This window comes from Jaculus jaculus, chromosome 11 (genome assembly GCF_020740685.1).
Source record: "Jaculus jaculus isolate mJacJac1 chromosome 11, mJacJac1.mat.Y.cur, whole genome shotgun sequence".
In the NCBI taxonomy this organism is placed as follows: domain Eukaryota; kingdom Metazoa; phylum Chordata; class Mammalia; order Rodentia; family Dipodidae; genus Jaculus; species Jaculus jaculus.
In genome coordinates, this window is record NC_059112.1 from 16,659,988 (window position 1) to 16,682,425 (window position 22,438).

General features: G+C 44.0%; 1 protein-coding gene across 1 annotated transcript; it reads left to right on the forward strand.

The window, feature by feature from the left end:
• The first annotated feature begins 543 nt into the window (after positions 1–543).
• On the forward strand, positions 544–21,495 carry Lrrc66 (leucine rich repeat containing 66). The gene is made up of 5 exons (XM_004658852.2): positions 544–675; positions 1,867–2,349; positions 12,515–12,684; positions 17,163–17,352; positions 19,466–21,495. Exons 2-5 carry the CDS (start codon positions 1,872–1,874, stop codon positions 21,178–21,180), a joined length of 2,553 nt encoding a protein of 850 aa, XP_004658909.2. The 5' UTR covers positions 544–675; positions 1,867–1,871; the 3' UTR covers positions 21,181–21,495.
• The last annotated feature ends 943 nt before the right edge of the window (positions 21,496–22,438 follow it).

Below are 22,438 nucleotides of genomic sequence, written 5' to 3' on the forward strand. Positions count from 1 at the left end.
CTCTGCCTCCCAATGCTGGGATTAAAGGCACGCACCACCACACCAGGCCAGTCTTCACTTTGAACATAAAATTATCTTTGTTGAGCTATTTTAAACTCAAATCTGTTGACATATCAATCTCTTCAAATTTTCCAAAGCAATTAAAATCTTTATAGTCTATATCCTATTTCAAAAAAGTTGCTTTCAGCCACATCTTGGATCTTTCTCTTCAGCACCGGAAAGCAATGCACATATTTATGATGGCTATATTTGGGGGGGGGGGCTAATGCTAATGTTTGGTGTACAATTGTATTCATAATGATTGCAGCTTTAATTCCAAGACATCACTCTAGGAAAATTAACTCAGTTTCTGGTATTGCGTAAGGGGTACACTATAAATCACGCCTCCCTGCTGTAGGGCCACGTGCACCTAAATTTAGATGCCCTTCAAATTGACTTTGCCGAAACAAACATTTTAAAGTGAACATTGAGAACGTCACTGACTGCCTGTATTCATTCATAAAACCAGCCCAGTCCAGTGACGGACTAGACTGTTGGGACCGTGGAACGTGTGGTAGAGGGCCGTGATCCTTTGTGATTGAGCTTGAGGCAGACATGAAGCACAGCGCTAACCGGAACGGTACTGACCTTGCGTCTTGACAGGTCCCGTAAGCATCCACTCAGACCTGAGGAAAGGTTTGTGAAGGCAGAGAAACAAAACTGGGCTGGAGCAGGAATGGGGAAGTCTGGGAGGAAGGGTGGGATTTAGACTGAGGAGGGAGCAGCATTGATCTTGGGCTTAGGAATGAGAGAAAGCTCGCTTCAGCGTGAGGCGCACAGATAAAGGACTTTCCCAAGCCATACCCTGAAGCGGCTCCCATGGACCAATGGAGTTAGCTCATCAGGCTAGCCAGGTACCTGGAGGGTCTGGACCATAGGCAATGAAAAGAGCCCCTTAAAGATGTGAATAAAAGAAATGATGGCAAGGGAAACAGTCTTTTAAAGTCACCTAGGATGAGTCAGTAAGGAGCAGGGGCAGTTGATGGAAATTAGAAAGCGGGGGAGGATTTGATATGAACTTGCTTACTGGATAATGTCATTATTTGTATATACTCTTTTCTTTTGATAGAATTAAATTCAAAATATCACAAAATACATTTACTTTCTAAATTACTTTGGTGAACGTAGTTACCTGTTGTAATTCGTATAAACATGGTTTAAAACTTTCAGTCGCTTCTTATTCTGGTGATGTTTGATGTTCCTATATCTGATTAAATTTTCATGGCTCTTGGCCAGAATTTTATTTATTTTTTGTGCATACTTCAGTGCTTTCAGAATGATTTGAAAAGTTCCCAAAGCTACACTGACAAAGTTTATAATTCTCATCATAAATGAATCAAATGTGTCTTTAGTGGAATGAACTTGTATTCATATGAGAGGTTCATGGTTTATTGTACCAGGATGTCGTTTGTGTAATAAACAGGCTGGTTACAATGTTCTAGATAAGAGTAGCAGACTTTGCCCTGTCCTAATGACCAGCAAAGACACAGTGAAGTCTTTAATGTGGTAAGTTTGACTCATTCAGAAGCAGACAGCAGAGGAGAACGACACTGGACAGGCAGATGTAGAGGTGAAACTTTGCTGAATGTATATTTCCTGAAAATTGAGAGACCTTTCTTTAAAATGTCACATACATCCCAGTTTGTTCTACAGCTGGTCCTTTTTGGGTAGCTGCCTTTCTAAGAAATCAGACATTCTCTTAAGTTGATAATTAAGGCAAAAATAGTTCCTAAATCTCAAAGTGAAAATACAATTTTCTGTTTTATTTTTGCTGTTTGTTTTTACATGACTTATTTTGATATAACTCAATTTCCTTTCCCTCCCCAGGCATTATGAAAAAGCTCCATCCCAGAGTTCTTATCATGGTCATAGGTCTTTGCTTTACCGGAGCAGCAGCAAACCCATCAAGGAAAAGCGACATTTTCCTCCGTGCTGAGGACCAGTGGAACGAGCATCCTGTGGCAAATTGTTCTGCCACATACAAGGACGCATCACAGAGAGCTAGGATGGACGTCCGCTTCTGTTCCTTTAGAGTTCTCATCCAGTCTCACACCAAGAACGAGCAGAACAGAAAACATCTGGACCTCAGTAACCATCTCATATCAAAAATGACCTTATGCGCTCCTGCACATTGGTGCACTGTGGAAATACTCAACCTCAGCAACAATGGCATCCTCTCCATCTCGTGGGCTCTGCCTACGCTTCCCGCCTCGCAGCTGAAACTCCAAACCAGCAGCATCGGAAATGGGCTTCCGTTTCTAATTAAGGTACTAAATCTTCAAAGAAATGAACTTCGTGCCCCTCCCCGAGGTGAGTACAGTTCTAAAAGATGGAGAAGACATTAAAAATGAGTATGTGAGGCGGGGCATGGTGTTGCATGCCTTTAATCCCAGCACTCAGGAGGCAGAGGTAGAAGGATTGCCATGAGTTCAAGGCCACCCTGAGACTCCATAGTGAATCCCAGGTCAGCCTGGGCTAGAGTGAGACCCTACCTCAAAACAACAACAAAAAAAAAAGAGTAAGTGGAAAACTAATGTTTGATTGTCAACAAGAATTCTGTATTTGCTTTCGCTTTCAAGGGAGCAGCTGAAAGTAATTTGATCAGAGCAAATAAAAGGGTTTTCTCAATAGAACTGAAAGTTAAAATATATGGAATTTATAGTCAGTAGTTTCCTTTCTCATTTGTGTAACTCACATTACTGTTAGATGAATTTATAAAGAGACATAAGGAAATATAGAACTGCTAAGTAATAATGTATGATTTTAAGCTAGTTTGTCTTACATCTGTTAATCTGGGAAAGTATGGAGAAATAGCTAATTCAGATGCTTCTAGTGTGTAATTCGATTCTAAGTAATGTGTTGTCATCTTGACAATTTTTCTTCTCAGACTACAATTTGGTTTTTTATTATCTAGCTGTCCTCCAAATGTAGACCTGAAATATGCCAATATTATAAATATTATATATTGGTACATAAAGTTTGTTACTGTCAACGTCAGAATTCCTTGCCACAGTTTGAGAAGCTGGGTCCTTCTGTTGTCGGGAACAGAGTAATTTCTGATCTGAGCCCCTTTGAGGGTAGTTTTTGGGTCCACACAACAGTCTGACATTTATTTTCCTGTGCCTTTTCCAAGATTTGGGTTTTTTAATTTTAATTTTTGTCTTGAAAGTAGGGTCTCCCTCTAGCCCAGGCTGATCTGACACTCACTCTGTAGTCTCAGGCTGGCCTTGAACTCATGGTGATCCTCTTACCTCTGCCTCCCACGCCTGGCTCCAAGATTTGGAATCTTATGTCCTGACAAGGCATTAAGGAGAGAGAGAGAGAGTGTGTGTGTGTGTGTGTGTGTGTGTGTGTGTGCGTGTGTGCATGCATGTGTGTGTCCTTTACCCCCTGCTATGCAGAGAATATTTCTTTTCAGTTTGGAGAAAATTCCTTCCCCTTTGTGTTTCTTTTTTTTTTTTAAAGGAAGTTTTTTTAAAATTTTTTTTTATTTATTAATTTGAGAGCAACAGACAGAGAGAGAGAAAGAGGCAGAGAGAGAGAGAGAGAATGGGCACGCCAGGGCTTCCAGCCACAGCAAACAAACTCCAGACGCGTGCGCCCCCTTGTGCCTCTGGCTAACGTGGGTCCTGGGGAGTCGAGCCTCGAACCGGGGTTCTTAGGCTTCACAGGCAAGCGCTTAACCGCTAAGCCGTCTCTCCAGCACCCCCTTTGTGTTTCTTCACAACCTTCTAGGAATGGAAAACACCCCTAGAAAATCCCTCTGTCTCAGCTTTGGCCCATGCCTGCCCTGGGACGGTGAGCCCAGAGCCTACTGCTATTTCTCTGCTAGCATGGAGAGAAAAAGAAATTAAACTACAGGGAGGCGAGAGACTTACACATCGAAATATCAACTCTTCACAGAGCAAGAGGAAGTGCTGAGCATTTTCCCTTAGGGTGGCTGTAGTCTGGAGTGACGTAGTAATGGCTTATGAGTCCCACTTCAGAGCCACATACAGGTACAGGCTCATCTTCCTAATTATTTATGTATTTATCCATTTATTTAAAAGAGAGAGGGAGGGAGAGAGAGAAAATGGTCATGCCAGAGCCTCCAGACACTGCAAACAGACTCCAGATTCATGTGCCACTTTGTACATATGGTGTTAAGTGGATACTGGGGAATCAAAACTGGATCCTTAGGCTTTGCAGACAAGCATCTTAACCACTGAGCAATCGCTGCAGCCCTCATCTTCCTTTTTGTGGTTAAATTTCTGCCTTCCAAAATATCAGGGAAAATGTTAGACTTGCAAAGAAAACAAAAGATGGGGGGGGGATAAGCAACTCTTGCAAAATTTTTTAACTGAAATTCTGTTAGAATTCTAGAAATTAAGCCATGAAAAGAGGTAGGAAATGGGCACTGGGTGACCAGTGTAAACCATGGAAATATTTTTTTTGAGGGGGGGGTTTCAAGGTACAGTCTTGCTCTAGCCAGGCTGATATGGAATTCACTATGTAGTCTCAGGGTGGCCTCGAACTCATGACAATCATCCTACCTCTGTCTCCAAAGTGCTGGATTAAAGGCATGTGCCACCACGTCCAGCTTGGAACTATTTTTCAAAAATATTTTTCATTCTTTTTGGAGGAGAAAGGGACAGAGAAAGAGAGAGAATGGGTGTCCCAGGGCCTGTACCACTGCAAACGAACTCCAGATGCGTGCACCACTTTGTGCATCCAGCTTCATGTTGATATTAGGGAATCAAACCCAGGTCATTAGGCATCGCAGGCAAGTGACTTAACCACTGAGCCATCGCCCCAGCCCCTGCAAATCTATTTTGTGATTTGAGTTTATTTCCTGTATCAATACACATGAAGCTTATCCTAAGTTAAATCCCCTTCAAAATCCCTGTCAACTTTATGATTGATTCTGTGACTGGGGTAGGAATCTACCCTGCCATCCCAGTTTGGAGGAAAAGATCTGGTAGAGAGGTGCTGATGGACACCTCTGTACTGGTGGTCACCCCTTTCCTCTTCTTTGGTTTCTCTGCTGTAAGTGTGTTTACAGGTAACATGTAAATAAACAGATGCTCCTTGGCTTGCTGTGGGTTACCTTGCCATAAGCCATCATAAGCTGTCACAATTCATTTTTAAATATTTATTTAAGAGAGAGAAGGAGAGAGAGAACAGGCACACCAGGGTCTCCTGCTGTAAATGAACTCAAGCACATGCATCACCTTATGCATCTGACTACTGCAGAATCAAACCGAGGCCATCAGGCTTTGTAAGCAAGTGCCCTTGACCACTGAACCATCTCTCCAGCTCCTCAGGATTCATTTAAGTACATGTAACCTACCAAATATCTTAGCTCAGTCTAACCATCCTTAGACATTCTCTGAACATATATATTAGTAGACAGCTAGAAAAAAAATATCATGTAACACAAACCTTGTTTGTGACAAAACATTGAATATACCACGTATTTTGTAGGACACTGGTGAAAGCGAAAACCTGGTTGTGCGTGCACTGTTTAACACCATTGCCAAGTCAACCAATCTTATATTGACCCATCGCACATCAAAGAATGTGTACACTATGTATTTATAAAATTGTGAGGATTTGATGGAAAGTATATCTTAAGAACCCTCTGTAATGCAGCATCTGGGATAATAAATGGTAGTAATTAAAAGATGTGAGAAGTAGGTTGGAAACTTGAAAGTACTTCGCAAATAATAGTTATTACTCTCATGGCACAAATTGAGAATAGCAGTATATTTAGAAGCAATTAATTTGTTTTTCTCCAAATCTCAAGTTATGTTCTACAATGTTAAATAACTATTTCCATGGATAAGATTCTTAGCCCACTGTAGTTCATGAGCAGACCATGGCTATTTATTTATATGTTCTTGTACTCATCTAAACCAATAATAAATTAGAGAAATCCCCAATGGTGGAACTTAATCACTTAGCTATGTATCATATGCATTCCTATAACTCTTGTCTCAAGTGTCTTTAAGCAGTGATGGTTTATAGAACACTCAGAAAGGGCCATTTCTGTAAAGGCAAAACCTGACATTGACTAATTCATTGTCAGGTGACCTATGCTGAGTCAACTGTGATGTCACTCATAAACTTTGCTTTGGGGAAACCCAGGTGAGGTACAAGAGGTACAAGTGTAAGTAATAAAGAGAAGGCTGACATGAATTTAGCCTTAATGATAGTTCTTCCTTCTGCCCATAATTTGTGACTTAAATATTAATAACTAAACAAATGGTGTATTAGTTTTCTGTTACTATAACATAATACCCAAGACAATCAACTTAAAAAGAGGAAAGGGTTGTTTTGTTTTGCAGTTTTGGAGAATTCCTTTATAGAGAATAGAATATCTAGAAATGTGTCCAGAACCAACACCTTACTGGGGTTCCAGGTTGGGCTGACAGACCAGGTGCAACATCCTCACATTCACCTGCCATGTTCCAGACCCCAAGGGAGAGAAATGTTAGGAATGAGAAGAAAAGCTAACTGACATTTGAAGCAAGAGGAGTTTTGAGAAGAAAGCCCTGTGTCTTATAAAAACAAAAGCTTTTGATATTGTTTTATCCATAGGGTATTAAAGGTCTCATACCCATAGGGGATTAAAGAGTCCATCCTAATTGTTGTTGGATTATAGAAATATAGTAGCAGTGTTCTTAAAACCAGTTTTCTAAAACCAGGTGTTGTGGTGCACACCTTTAATCCCAACACTTAGGAGGCAGTGGTAGGATCACTGTGAGTTCTAGGCTAGCCTAGGACTATATAGTAAATTCCAAGTCAGCCTGAGCTAGAGCAAGACCCTATCTCAAAAAAAAAAAAAAAAAAGAAAAGAAAAGAAAAAAGGGCTGGAGAGATGGCTTAGCAGTTAAGTACTTGCCTGTGAAGCCTAAGGACCCCAGTTTGAGGCTCGATTCCCTAGGACCCACGTAAGCCAGATGCACAATGTGGCGCATGCATCTGGAGTTTGTTTGCAGTGGCTAGAGGCTCTGGAGTGCTCATTCTCTCTGTCTATCTGCCTCTTTCTTTGTCTGTCTGTCTGTTGCTCTCAAACAAATAAATAAAGACAAACAAAACATTTAAAAAATTGTTTTCTTTTTTATTTTTTTATTTGAGAGCGACAGACACAGAGAGAAAGACAGATAGAGGGAGAGAGAGAGAATGGGCGCGCCAGGGCTTCCAGCCTCTGCAAACGAACTCCAGACACGTGCGCCCCCTTGTGCATCTGGCTAACGTGGGACCTGGGGAACCGAGCCTCGAACCGAGGTCCTTAGGCTTCACAGGCAAGCGCTTAACCGCTAAGCCATCTCTCCAGCCCTAAAAAATTGTTTTCTAAAGAAATAAGATGTATAACTGAACTAAGAGGGCAAGACATTGACTAATCTGCCTAATTTGGCCATGATAAGAGTTGACCTAATGAATAAAAGACCTTATGTAGAAACATTCTAGACTCTATACCAAGTCTCAGTACTCTTTGAACTATAAATCATAACCCCAGAATGGCATTGTGCTACCTTATCATATCATCACACTTGGGAGCACTAAGAGGTTCATAGTCCAGAGGGAGGGTTCACTAAGGTGGGTCATGTCTGGGCAACCTCTCTTTATTGTTGGTTTTTTTAATCTTACTGACCTTAAGATAGATAATTTCCTGTAAATCATGGCCTCTGGCCACTTAAATATTGGCTAATTAAAAACTTGCCTTTTATGAGTACACAATTGTTCCAGGTCTATTTGCTGAAAAGATTATATTTTTCTCCACTAAAATTATTTTAGTTCTGCCAAAGTCCAGTATGAGAGAGACTGTTTCTAAACTCTGTTCTCTTCCAAACATCCCTTTGTGTAATCTTGATCTCAATACTACAGTGTCTTGGTTTCTGCAGACTTGTAATAAATAACTTGGAGCCACATAATATAACACCTGAAGCTTTGTTCTGCCTTCTCAGTGTTGCTTTGACTATTCCAGGTTGGTTTTCTTTCCATATAAATTCAGAGTCAGCTTGGCTTTCTACAGAATTTTAGTTATGACTGTTAAATGTGCAGATCAACCTCTAAAGAACTGACATCTTAACAGCAGTCTTCTGATACATACAGAACACCTCTGCATGTAACCAGGTCTCTTAATTTCTCTCACCAGCATCTTGTGGTTTTCACTTGACATATTTCAGTTGCTCAGTGTCCATGCATGCTTCATATGTTTATGCTATTTCAAATTAAACATTTACATTCTTAGAATATAAAAATGCACTTGATGTTTATATATTTACCTTTTATCCGGCAACCTTGCCAGACTCACTTTAAAAAAATTTTTTTTGTTTATTTCTATTGATTTATTTGAGAGCGCAGAGAGAGAGAGAGAGAAAGGCATGTATAGAGAGAGAGTGGGTGCACCAGGGCCTCCAGCCACTGCAAACGAACTCCAGATGCATGCACCCCCTTGTGCATTGGGCTTACATGGGTCCTGGGGAATCGAGCCTCAAACCTGGGTCCTTAGGCCTCACAGGCAAGTGCTTAACCACTAAGCCATCTCTCCAGCCCAGATTATTACCTTTTTATAACATTGTCTGGTCTGAGTGTAAGAGAATTGCAAGCCTTATGAAATGAATAAGTTATTTCCTCCTCCATATTCGGAAGAGTCTGTTTGAAATTGATTTCATTTCTCCCTTAAATGTTGTGTAGAATTCCTTAGTGAATTCTAAAATTTTACTAAAGAAAGCTTGTTTTCTTTGTGAGAACTTCAAGGACAGGGTTTTGAGTTGTTTTCTTTGCATGTATATGTGCGTGTACTGTGCATGTGCATATGTGTGTGTACATACATACGTATATGCGTGGATGCTGGAAGTCAATGTCAGGTGTCTTAATCACTCTGCACCTTCTTCATTGAAACAGGGTCTCCCACTGGAACCCAGAGCTCATCTTTTCAGCTAGTCTAGCTAGCCAGTTTACTCCAGGGATGTCTGCCTGTCTCTGCCTCCTGGGGTTACTGGTGTACACTCCCATGCCTGGCATTTAGGTAGCTTTTGCTTTTTAATATTGGGCTGTAATTCCAAAAGATCCAACGCCAAAAGTCAGAACTTGAATTATTTAAATTCTAAAAGGTCAAAATCCTGAACGTCTAAAGTTCCCAAAGATCAAAATATCAAAAACAGTTCTGGGGCTGGAGGGATGGCTTAGCGGTTAAGGCTTTTGCCCACAAAACCAAAGGACCCAGGTTCAATTCTGCAGGACCTACGTTAGCCAGATGCACTGGGGGTGTACACATCTGGAGTTTGTTTGCAGTGGCTGGAAGCCCTGGCATGCCCATTCTCTCTCTCTCTCTCCCTCTTTCTCTGTCAAATGAATAAATAATAAGTTTTTTAAAACGTAATTCTGGGGCTGAAGAGATGGCTTAGCAGTTAAGGTGCTTGCCTGAAAAGCCCAAGGACCCAAGTTCGATTCCCTAGTACCCATGTAAAGCCATATGCACAAGGTGGTGCATGCATCAGGAGCTCATTTGAAGTAGTTAGAGGCCCTGGCACACTTCTCTCTCTCCCTCTCTCTCTCTCTCTCTCTCTCTCTCTCTCTCTCTCTCTCTCTCTCTTTCTCTCTCTCTCTCTGTGCCTCTTTTTCTCTTTCAAATACATAGATAATTAAACAAATATTTCTTTAAAAAATAATTCTATGGCAAAAGTATTTTTTTAATTCTTTAAAAGACATTTGCTCACATTTATAAAAGAGAGGAAGTTCTTTGAGGAACATGAAGAAAGTGACAAAACATGTCATAGACCACCTTTATACACTAAAATAGGTAAGTCTACATGGTTTATAAGCACAAACACAAGGAATACTAAGGACAGTTCCACATATGTAACATGAACACTAGTCACAAATAAATTAGTCATCCAGCTCAGTGGATGAATTCCTTATCACCATAGATGGTATTTATGTACCCCAGATTTACAGCCACAGTTATGTGAAAGACTTCAATAGCCTTTCGTTCTTATTAATTAATTCTCAGGCCACATTCGAGGGTAATGAATGGTTGAGAGGTCTAGGTTTTGATCCTCCTTCCATCTACCATGGTTGGGCAGGTTCAAGTTCCTACCTTGATTAGCCTTGGTGTTTCCATTTGTAAAGGGCAGTAAGCACTGGGACTTCGTGACACCCTAAGAGGGAAGGGTTGGAGAAGTACTTAGAGCAGAAAGCATGCCCATTTCGTTCTTCGCTGCTCTCCCTTCGCCGATCTCCTAGGAACTCACTCATCTCAGTTAAACAGAGAGATAGTGTAGGAACCACAGCTTCACATCCCTAAATAGGCCAGACAAGAGTCCACGGCTCAGGGGGCCTGTGGCTGTCTTGGGTTGCAATTTTTCTCACAGAGCATTATGTTTGCATATGGAAACATGACAGATTTCCTTCTGCACACACTGGAAATGTATTTTCTCCAGGGGTTGTATTCAAAATACTTGACCACTGGCCTTCCTCTTGAGCCCCCATGTGAATTCCTCCTAGCTGAGATGTTGGGGCAGCATCCAGTTGGCTTGGGAGAATTTGGAGGAGGACACACTGAAGTGGCCAGGACCGCGGGGCAGCACACAGGAACTCTCTATAGCTGGTCACAAAGCAATATTGGGAGGATTTCACACTAGCATAGCTGGTCACACTAGCAGACGCCAGCTGGACATCGGCTCTGGCTCTCACCATTGTTTTTTTTCAAGCACATAGTCTTCTTGGCCTATCTGATGTATCCCTGGTTGTTGGTTTTTGTTTTTTTTATAGGACCATAAGTACAAAGAAATCATAGCTTTCTACAAGCTCGTGCCCTCATCTGAAGCAGGCAGCCCTCATTCAGCTCCAGCCAAATGTTGTCTTATGCCAGTTGGAACAGCTAATTTTCTAAGGGCAGCCAGAAATGCAAATTTTTATTGAGTCGTTAATGTTGGCTCAATGATTTTTTTTTTTTTGAATCTCTGTGTAACCCAAATGTTGTAGGGGGGGCAGAAAAAAATGTCAGAGCCACACACTGGGTCATGATACGCAGAGACATTTCCTCCTCTGGCCAGCTCCACAATGCATGACCCATATACCTCAACAAGGAGGGCCCAGGGGGAGAACAGGAAGGAGGCTAACAATGGTACCAACTTGACTGTATTCACTGAGTACAAAACTAATTATTAAAAAAATAATTAAAAAAATAAATTTTTCATTTGATATATTAAAATACATTTGAAAGACATAATAAGAAAACTTTAAAACTGGAAGAATTCACCCATGTAATACAACACCAAAACGGCTTTTTGTTTTTTTCTATGTGACTACAGCAAGGTCATTCAGTTTAATTCAAAGTTCAGTCAAACGAACAAATTTCTTTCGTTTTTGTTTTAACAATATTTTTATTTAGAAACAGCACATAGGTTGTCTAAGATTTTAATATTTTACATTGTACCATCATGAAATAAGGTGGGGACATCATATGAACTTCATTGCACTGAGAGAAATCCAAAGCATCTTTTTAATGTCAGGCGTACAGAGCGTTCTAGTGAGCTACAACCGTGTTACAGTGACGCGTTCTTACACAACCTCTGCAGAAAGTTTTCTCTGAAAGCAAGGCTGTTTGAAAAGTTGTTTTTTACGGATCTTTCTATAAAAAAAATAAACCTCTTTGGATTGCTTGGAAAAAAAATAAAAATAGCACATGCTCACTAAAGGAACGAATTTCAAAGTATATAAGGGATTCAGGCGTGGTGGCACACGCCTTTAATCCCAGCACTCAGGAGGCAGAGGTGGGAGGATCGCCGTGAGTTTGAGGCCACCCTGAAACTCCATAGTGAATCCTAAACCAGTCTAGGTGAGAGTGAAACCCTACCTAAAAACAACAAAAGTATATAAAGGAAAGTTCTTCCTATTTCTCTCCTCCCTCCCCTCAACCATCCTATACCTACATATAATGATGACTAACAATTTGGTCCATTTCCTTCCAGGTCTTTGATCTGCTCACTCAAAATACACACATATGTTTGTATATACTTCATTTTCCCCAAAAACGTTGGAATTGTGTTCTATATTTTTGTTTTTCATAATTTTTCCTTCCTTTTCAGTACATTCACATGATGAACCCTGTCCTCTTGAAGACCACTCACTCCATAATATTAGTATATTAGTAGGCTGTAACACCATCTCATTTGAGAACCACTAATGTCTCCAGTGTGTCTCCACAAACAATGCAGCAGCAAATAGCAGGAAGTTAGGTTTTAATTTACTTTCTAATTTTTTTTAATTTTTTGTTATTGTGATTTATTTATTTGACACAAGAGAGAGAGAATGGGTATGCCAGGGCCTCCAGCCACTGCAAACGAACTCCAGAAGCATGTGCCTCCCTGTACATCTGGCTTATGTGGGTCCTGGGGAATTGAACCTGGATCCTTAGGCTTCGCAGTCGAGCACCTTGACCGCTGAGCCATCCCTCCAGCCCCTTACTTTCTAATTTTGACAGGACTATGGAGACTGAAGTCACTGCAAAGTTTGGATCTGTCATTCAACAGGATATCGCAGCTCAGGCCGAGTGATTTTCATAACTGCCTGCGACTGGAGAATATCAATTTAAAGAGCAACAAGATATTCAAAATTCACCCAGAAGCCTTCAAGGACCTCAAAAACTTACAGGTTCTATAGTCTTCTTTAAAATATATTTATTTACGTATTTATTTACAAGCAGGGGGTATGGGCACACCAGGGCCTCTAGCCACTGCAAACAAACTCCAGATGCATGCACCACTTCATGTATCTGACTTTATGTGAGTACTAGGGAATCACATCTGGAGGTAATTAGATTAGACAACTACTTCCTTTGTAGAGCATCTCCATGTTAGTAGTGGATATCAATGAAAGCATGTAAGTCTATTTTAAAATCCCCTTCTTGTCTCAAAGTTCAAATGGCACAATAATGGCCGTGAATTTAAACATAATACTCTGCAGCAAGAAATGGCATATTGTTTTTCTAAATCAAGTTAAATCCAGCTCCAAGTTTCCACTTAGTGGTTGGCAAGACATGAAATGTGGTATTTGTGAGACTGTCTCCCTAAGCTGGAAGATCAGGCATATGAGTCTCGTGCAAACTGGGTGCTAGAATGGTCCTTCTGAGCCACTCTAGACAATGCTGACATGTGAACAACTCAGGGCCATATGGGCTGTTGCAGACCAGTGATCCTTTGGCTTCCATGTCCAGATTAGATGGTGTGATAATAAAAATGATCATGGGGAAGCTGGGCATAGTGGTGCACGCCTTTAACCCTAGCACTCGGTAGGCAGAGGTAGGAGGACCACCGTGAGTTCGAGGACACCCTGAGAACACAGAGTGAATTCCAGGTCAGCCTGGGCCAGAGTGAGATCCTACCTCAAAAAACCAAAAAAAAATAAAAATAAAAATGATCATGGGGCAGCCAGGCATGGTGGCGCACGCCTTTAATCCCCGCACTCAGGAGGCAGAGATAGGAGGATCACTGTGAGTTCGAGGCCATCCAGGTCAGCCTGGGCTAGAGTGAGAGCCTACCTTGAAAAACACACACACACACACACACACACACACACACACACACAAAGATTATGGAGGGCTGGAGAGATGGCTTAGCAGTTACGGCACTTGCCTGCAAAGCTAAGGACCCAGGTTCGATTTCCCAGGACCCACATAAGCCAGATACACAAGGTGGCACATGTGTCTGGAGTTTGCTTGCACTGGCTGGAGGCTCTTGTGCACCCATTCTCTCTCTCTCTCTGTCTCTCTCTCTTTCTCTCTGCTTCTCTCTATGTCTCTCAAATAAATAAAATATAAAAAATGATCATGCTAAAAGCTGGGCATGGTGGCGCACGCCTTTACTCCCAGCACTTGGGAGGCAGAGGTAGGAGGATCGCTGTGAGTTTGAGGCCACTTTGAGACTCCATAGTGGATTCCAGGTCAGCCTGGGCTAGAGTGAGACCGTACCTCGAAAAACCAAAAAAAAAAAACCAAAAAAAACCAGTAAGGTTTATTATAGCCAAGTACTGTTCTAATCACTTTCTATGCATTCAAACTTTAAATTCTCACAAAACTCTATGAAAAAGGAATGAGAAAACTGGGGCACAGAGACATTTAGTTACTTGTTTGCCACAGGGGAGCTGGAAAGTAGAGTGACTGGAGGTCCTAACCTCACCACCGCTTCCCATACCTTCCTTCCCAGAGGAGGCCTCAGAGAGCCATTCTGGTTACGAGGGAGTGGGAAGTGTGACCCCAGGCCTGTGCAGTGTGCGAGGGGCTGCGGGAGGGCGATGCACACTGCCTTCATGGGTGCGGGGAGTCAAGGAGGGAGGTCCTTAGAGGGGAAGGGCTGGAGCCGGGACACAGGGTTCCTCGGCTTCGCCATCAGGACTTAGAGTATCTGCAGGCTGCGCAGCTCTCAATGAACATTGGTGATATTTAAACCTGCATGTGGCACGTGGCAAGAACCACACACATGAATGCCATTGTGGCACGTGGCAAGAACCACACACATGAATGCCATTAGCATGACCTTTTTTTTTTTTTTTTTTTGGTTTTTCGAGGTAGGGTCTCACTCTAGCCCAGGCTGACCTGGAATCCACTATGGAGTCTCAGGGTGGCTTCGAACTCACAGCAATCCTCCTACCTCTGCCTCCTGAGTGCTGGCATTAAAGGCGTGTACCACACACCCAGCTCCGGGAGTGCTGGGATTAAAGGCAAATGCCACCATGGCCAGCTATCAAATGAGCCTCTCTTTTCTTCATCTTGTCTCCTCCTTTGATGTGTTGATTTGGGAAGCAGTATGAGACACGCCTCCCCTCTTTTCACATGCTGGAGACTGGGTAGTTCTGTATCCAAATTGGAAGATTCTATTTTCATCTTTTCTCAGAAATTCTTGCATCATTGTATTAATTTTCTTTCCTCCAATACTGTTTTCAGTTCCACAACTTGTGAGATAATAAGATGCTAAGATATAAAAGTACACTGAAAAGAAAATTACTACCTGAAAAACATCAGAAGGCTTCAGTCTGTGGCTGAGGAAAGGTTCCTTCATAGGAAAGCTGCTGATCTCAGACAAGGCTGATCAAGCCAAAACGTTCTTCCCGCCCAGCCCCAGCCTCCTACTGCCTATTTCTGGGAAGTTTCCTTTGAGACTCAAGACTGCACAGTGACCTGACAGGAAAAATTAGTCTTGCTATCTAAACTCACAAAACATTTGACCGTCCTTCTCGATTCTACTCCACAATAGGTTGTTTGTGATAAGATTTGATTCTTTCAGTCAACTCTTCTTAGGAATTTATGAAATCTGGTATAAATAGTGATTGTTTTTTCTGTTTATTAAAAATCTGGCCTTTGGGGCTGAAGAGATGGCTTAGCAGTTAAGGCGCATGCCTGCAAAGCCTAAGGACCCCAGTTCGATTCTCCAGGTCTCACGTTTAGCCAGATGCACAAGGGGGTGCATGCATCTGGAGTTTGTTTGCAGTGGCTAGAGGCCCTGGCATGCCTATTCTCACTCTCTCTCTCCTTCCTTCTCTGTCTCTAATAAGTAAATAAATAAAAATAAAATCTAAAAATAAAATCTGGCCTTGGTTAGGAAGCTGAGGCGAGAGGAATTGCCACAAGTTTAAGGTCAGCCTGTACCACAGCATAAGACCTTTACTAAGAATAAAGAAAGAAGGTTGGGGGAGATGTCCCAATGCTTAAGAACATTTTCTGCTTAAGCATGAGGTCCCCTGGGGGCTGGACACTGCCTAGTTTGATTCCCAAAGGCCATGTAAAAAGCTGGGCATGGCCATACTCATCTGTAACCCCAGTCTGCAGGGTCGAAGACCACAGAGTCACCGGGCCTCGCTGGGTCTGGGTTGAAGGACAGAGCCAGTCTCAAGGAAAAACAATATGCAGGCGAAGGATAAGAGCAGATATGCATGGTGCAAACCTATCTGCAAGTACATGGGCATACACCACACGTGGCCCCACACAAGTACACTATGCATGCACACACACACACACACACACACACACACACACGCATGCATGTGCACACACACACATGAAAGGAAAAGAAAAAAATGTTTTTGGTGACACTCAGCTTTTCTGGTTTTTATCGATGGGCCTTTTTTGTTAAAGCAAGTTTGTCATTTTCTGCTTTCTGATTTTTTTTCTCTTCTCTTATAACCACCTGACCATGCCCAAGTGCCTCCTCCTCTCTAGTGTGGTGGCTTAAAGGGAGGGAGTGTTCCATAGTTAAGACACTGAGCTAGGAAGCCAGACCATACTGCAGCTCTGCTTCTCCATCCTTCATTCATTCCTGTTCTTGCTGAACACCTGCCCTGCTCCAGGCCCTTGTACAGAGGTTTCTGTGGGATGCTCTGTGTGGCTTTAAGCAGCTACTGTCTCTGTAAAAAGAGGGAGAGGGTGAAAGTTGTTGGGAGAATTGGAAAAACAAAATCCCAAAGCATCACTGTTGCATAGCCCTGCTCTGCAAAGAGCTGCAGCCATACCTCATGTCCTCTCAGTGCTGTGCCCAGTCTCGGTACATCCTGGCTTTGTCACCAGAGCCACTGAGTCAGTTTTGCTCTCTGGTTTCTCCCTGCGTTTTGGATCGCACTAGAGACTGGTCTTCCTGCGGGTCTGGACAGCCATGGCTGCAAAGACATGTCTCTCTTCTGTTTCTGGTCAAGCAACACTCTCCCGTGTTCTCTGTCCTCATCCTTCACCATCCTCTGCGACTCTCACGATCACTGTGTCTCTAGAAATTCTAGACCCGGATCCAATGCTCAACTTTAGTAGTATGAGAGTCCAGGTTTTATTTAGTAGTGCAAATTACAACTTGTAGGAAAGAAGGGTGGGAAAGAATGTAGACTTATATAACTTAGACTTGAAGCTGCCACATGCATTTGATCAGCCACGTGGGGAGGCAGCCTCAGGCTTACAGAAGGTAAACACGCGCCAAGACTCAGACACATCGGGGGCCAAGCAGAGGTTTATCCTTGGGATCCTCTGACTTTCAAACCAGTCCTTAATTTGTATTGCTTCCATAGGGATATAAATGATCTTGTTGTCACTTATTTATTTTTTCCCCTTAATGCCTTCTTTACAGACTATCCTAATTTTGTAATTTCTCAAGTAGGTCGTAGACCTCAGCAACAATGCTCTCACCACTATGCTACCATTGCTGACCATCGCTCTAGAATTTCCCCATCTGGAAGTAGACCTGGCTGGTAACCAGTGGCAGTGTGGGGATGGCACTGTGGACTTCCAAAATTTCATTCCTGAATCGTGGCAGCACAGCTGGAATGAGATTTGTAACAAGTCTACAGGTAGGTTGGCAGTGCCCCTTTCCTCTGCAAGGGTCGGTCAGTTCCCTTTGAACAGGAAGATCATATAAGGTGGAGTGTCACTGGAGATGCCAGTAGCGGGGCTGGTCCTGGTGGCGGTCAGCCGCAGGCTGTCTCCCAGGGTAATCACTGGCACTTTGCTGCCTCCCGCTGGTCATGAATGGTCATCCTGTCCTCGCCCTGTGGTCTAAGAACCCCAACTCAGAGATTGCTGCAAGTCAGTTGGATTTAGTCTAAAACAGATGCTTTCCTAGAAGAGGATTTTGCCCTGTCAAATTTTCAGTCCAATCACTAGCCACTGATTAAAGCAAGGACTTTTAGATAGAAACATTCTTTTAAATGCGTGTGACCCCTCTGAAAGTGCAATTCTCCACATACACAGAATAAGCACACACACATTTCAGAAATGTCTTTCCTTTTGATTTATCACTTCTCCCTCTCCAAAGAGCCAGGCTACACTACTGGGGTCAAACAATTGGGGGAAACTGTTTCCCTCTAATACATATTTTTAAAAAAACTTTATATTATTTATTTATTTATTTGAGAGACAGAGGGGCAGAGAGAGAGAGAATAGGCACATCAGGGCCTCTAACCACTGCAAATGAACTCCAGATACATGTGTCACCTTGTGCATCCATCTGGCTTATGTAGGTATTGGAGAATTGAACCTGGGTCCTTAGGCTTCACAGGCAAGCACCTTAACAGTTAAGCCATTTCTCCAGCCCCCCTCTAATATCTTGAAAAGAAAGGTTTAGGGGGAAAACATGAGTCCTGAACTCCAGATCCGGCACTGATGGGAAGACATGGCCATGCTAATTGGGTTAAGAAGATATTTGTGAAGAATAGAGGAAGGTCTGGAGTTGTTGGCCATATGTGGCATTCTGAGTATATAAGACCAAAGAGAAAAGTAAAGGTGTGGGGCCTGCAAAGATGGCTCAGCAATTAAAGGCACTTGCTTATGAAGCCTGCTGGCCCAAGTTCAATTCCCCAGCACCAATGAAAAGTCAGATGCTAAAAGCAGTGCATGCATCTGCCATTTGTTTGTTAACAGCAAGAGACCTTGGCACACCCACATTCACCCACCCATACACACACACACACACACACACACACACACACGTGCAAAAAAATAAAATGGGTACAATAAGTAAAAGGGGGGGCCTGGAAAGATAGCTTAGCTGTTAAGGTGTTGCCTGTGAAGTCTAAGGGCTTATGTTCAATTCCCCAGTACCCACATAAGATGCACAGTACCCTTGTGCATTTTTATACAAGGTAGTACATGCATCTGTAGTTCATTTGCAGTGGCTAGAGGCCCCGGTATACCCATTCTGTCTCTCAAATAAATAAATAAAACATTAAAAAAACACAAGTGAGGGCTGGAGAGATGGCTTAGCGGTTAAGCGCTCGCCTGTGAAGCCTAAGGACCCCGGTTCAAGGCTCTATTCCCCAGGACCCACGTTAGCCAGATGCACAAGGGGGCGCACGCATCTGGAGTTCGTTTGCAGTGACTGGAGGCCCTGGCGCACCCATCCCCTCTCTCTCTCTCTCTCTCTCTCTCTTTCTCTCTCTCTCTCTCTCTGTGTCTGTTGCTCTCGAATAAATACTTTAAAAAAAAACCACAAGTGAATGCTTCCTGTTTTCTAGAATGGGGGATGAGTGGAAAAAAAAATGATACTGCAGAGTTGGGTTGGGACAGAAGCAGGTTTTGGTGGGAGGTCGATGGAATAGTCTAGCAAATGTGGAGTTGTTGAGGGTGTGGGAGATGGAGAAGCGATGCGGCTGCCTTTCCAGTCTGTGTTCTTTCTCCTGGGGGCAGCAGTCAGTCAGGAAGCCCAAGAACCAGCCTCGGGGGCCCATGCGCAATAGCCCCGTGCCCGGAAGCTCTGTGTGAGTGTGCACGAAGCCACATCCAGGCCGTGGGCAATAGACTAATGACTGACTGACCCAATGAATGAATGAATGAGTGAGTGAGTCATTTGTCACCATGCAAGGTGTACTTGAAAATATAGCTTAAGTGAGAAAGGACCCACGGACACTTTGGGATGCTTTCAACTTCGTCTAAACTTCCACTCATCATGTGTTCTTCCACTTTCAGGAAACAAGGGGGCATATTTGGAGACCCCCCAGATCAGAACTTCCAGGGAGACCCACCTTCCTCCTTCTCCTTGGAATCCTGTGGAAAGCCTCATCCCAAGTGAAGCAGCGAGACCCCAGGAAGGAACGAGGGTGCTTGTTCCCACCCCGAGGAAGGAGGCAGTGGCTGGCTCTGCTCTTGGGAAGATACAGGCCCAGCAGCCCCCAGGGGTCAGAACCCCCCGAGATGGAGAAGCTGATAGCCGAAAGGAGGACGATCCCCCAGACCCCGCCCTGGCCATCTGCCTGTCAGTGCTGATCACATTCGTGGTTGCTTTCTGCTTGGGGGCTTTTGCAAGGCCTTACATTGACAGGCTCCGGCAACAGAGGTGCCTGAACAAGAGCCCCGCTTCAGAGAATGTCTTTTCAAATGAGGGCTTCTCTGATGACATCGTCGCTGCCAGGGGTGTGCGACCCCAACAGAGCGATCCGCACCAAGCTTCCCACCATCCACACCGCAATGAGAACCAGAGCCCTGCCATGGCCAGTCCTTGCCGGACTCCGGGAAAGGAGTCCGGCCGTCAGCAGAGTCCAGCAAAACTGGACAGCACTGGGGTAAGAAGTCGAGAGGACGACACGCTTCCAAATGGCTGGACACCACATTCTACTCTCCAGAGATACGGAAGTGCTGACAACCACGAACCGATTGCATCAGCGCAGGACCACATCTATGATAATGCTACTCTCGATTATGATACTGTGGCCCAGGAACATTCTCCCCGCTCCGGCTCCATCACTAGCACAGGACAGACTGTCTCCGGCTCCACCCGCAGTGGGTGGAATGAATCAGATCTGTCCCACACGAGAGAATTTGCAGCATCCCTCCCCAGAATTCACAGAAGCACACACGGGACCGGAGAGAGTCAGGAAACGGGGTGCCCTGAACGGTCACCTTTGGAAACTATGGGCTCACAGATGGAATCTTGTAAGGAAATGCAGGTGAGAAATTGTGTCAGCGTGCTGGGCACACATCAGCCAAGGCCCCAGGAGGTCAGTACAGATGACTCAGCCATTTATAGTGAGGTCACATACGATGGCACAAGACAGGTAGACCCACTGGCCCTTCTGCCATGGTGGGACCCCAGCGCCACCCGTGCTCCTGAGAAGCCAGTGGAGAAAGAGTGTCCTCTTGACCCTCATTATGACGATATGGAGACCAACTACGAGTCTGATTCTGAGGAGGGGTCTCTGTTTACCCTTAGCTCAGAGGGTTCCACGGACTCGGCGAGGGTGACAGAAGAACAGGCCCCTGGCAGGGGCAATGGTGGTGCCAGTCAGTCCCTGCCAGCTGGGAATTCAGGGGAACACAAGGACAGTGTGACATCAGTAGGAAGTCTTGAGGACAGCTTTCCCTTCCAAAGGACTCTGGAGGAATACAACACCCACGAAGAGGCTTCTGGAAACCCTTTCCTTCCCGGTGCCGACTCTGGTCTGTATGAGACTCGCCTAGAAAGTGCTGCTAACACCAGTGGGCCTGAGGATTCATTAACCTGGTCCAGATCGCTGGACCAGACACGGAGACCTTCATGTCACGAGACCCCAGGCACGTTCATACGTGATTATGACGTGGCGCCCCAGTCCCAGGAAGTGGACTGGCATTGTTCACCCCGGCACCTACAGTTTTTCAATGTGGATATTCCTCCACCATCACCACCCTATTCTACCTCAGATGCTTAGATCCCGTGGCATCTGCCATGAAGGATGTACAGACATTTGTAAATACGAACCTTTCATTCAGGGAATAGACAGCTCAGGATATACCTGTCAGCCTCAGAAGAGGGAATCACCAGAGACTCTTACAAGATTTTCAAGGGGGGCATGTTGATTCCAACCAGGTATCAACGAGGGGCCTGCACACCCACTACAAGGCTGGCTTCAGGACCATCATAACCAAGCTCAATTGTTAGACTCCTAAGGCGGAGCTAGAGAGATGGCTCAGGCCATTAAAGGAAGGCACTTTGCCAACTAAGTCTGCCAGCCTAAGTTGTTTCTCCAGCCACCCATGGAAAGCTGGATGCACAGAAAGTGGTACATGCATCTGGCACTGGTGTGCCCACATGCACACATGTTGTAAATAAATTAGATAAAATTAAAATTGTGTGGTGATGAACCCGCTCCTTCATGTGAAAAGGAAGGAGGGTAATATTTTGATGTTGGGCTTAAGAACCAAGTACTATTGTGCCTAGAGCGCCCAGATAAACCCAGTTCATTAAGAACATAGAGCCTTTCAGTGATGGAGACCAAAGTAAACGTTCATGGGGAATCTGTTGCAGTGTGTGTGTGTGTGTGTGTGTGTGTGTGTGTGTGTGTGTGTGTGTAAAGAGAGAGAATTCTAACATTTATGCTCCAGTGCATACCCAGAGCGATCTGTCCATCTGAGGGGTGTTGGCCTCTATGTGAGGAAGACAAGGACATTCACCCTGAGAGTCAAAAGGAAGTTGGGTGACATTTTAAGGACACATTGAAGCAGCTATGTGAAAGCACTGAAGAGACTTTAATGGATTCTGCACAGAGACTGGACCTATTTGAAGTTGGTCATTGTGGCGGTTTGAGTCAGGGGTCCCCCATAAACTTAGGTGTTCTGAATGCTAGGTTCCCAGATGATGGAGATTTGGGAATTAATGCCTCCTGGGGGGAGTGTATTGTTGGGGGCAGGCTTATGGGTGTTATAGCCAGTGTCCCCTTGCCAGTGTTTGGCACACTCTCCTGTTGCTATTGTCCACCTTAGGGCCAGGGGCTGATGTCCACCCTCTACTCATATCGTTGTTTTCCCCAGCATCGTGCAACTTCCCCTCAAGTCTGTAAGCCAAAATAAACCTTTTTCCCCCCACAAGCTGCTCTTGGTTGGAAGATTTCTACCAGCAATGTGAACCTGACTGCAACAGACCTACATTAACTACACATTCAGAAGGTTTCAGAATAATTCTAAGTATTT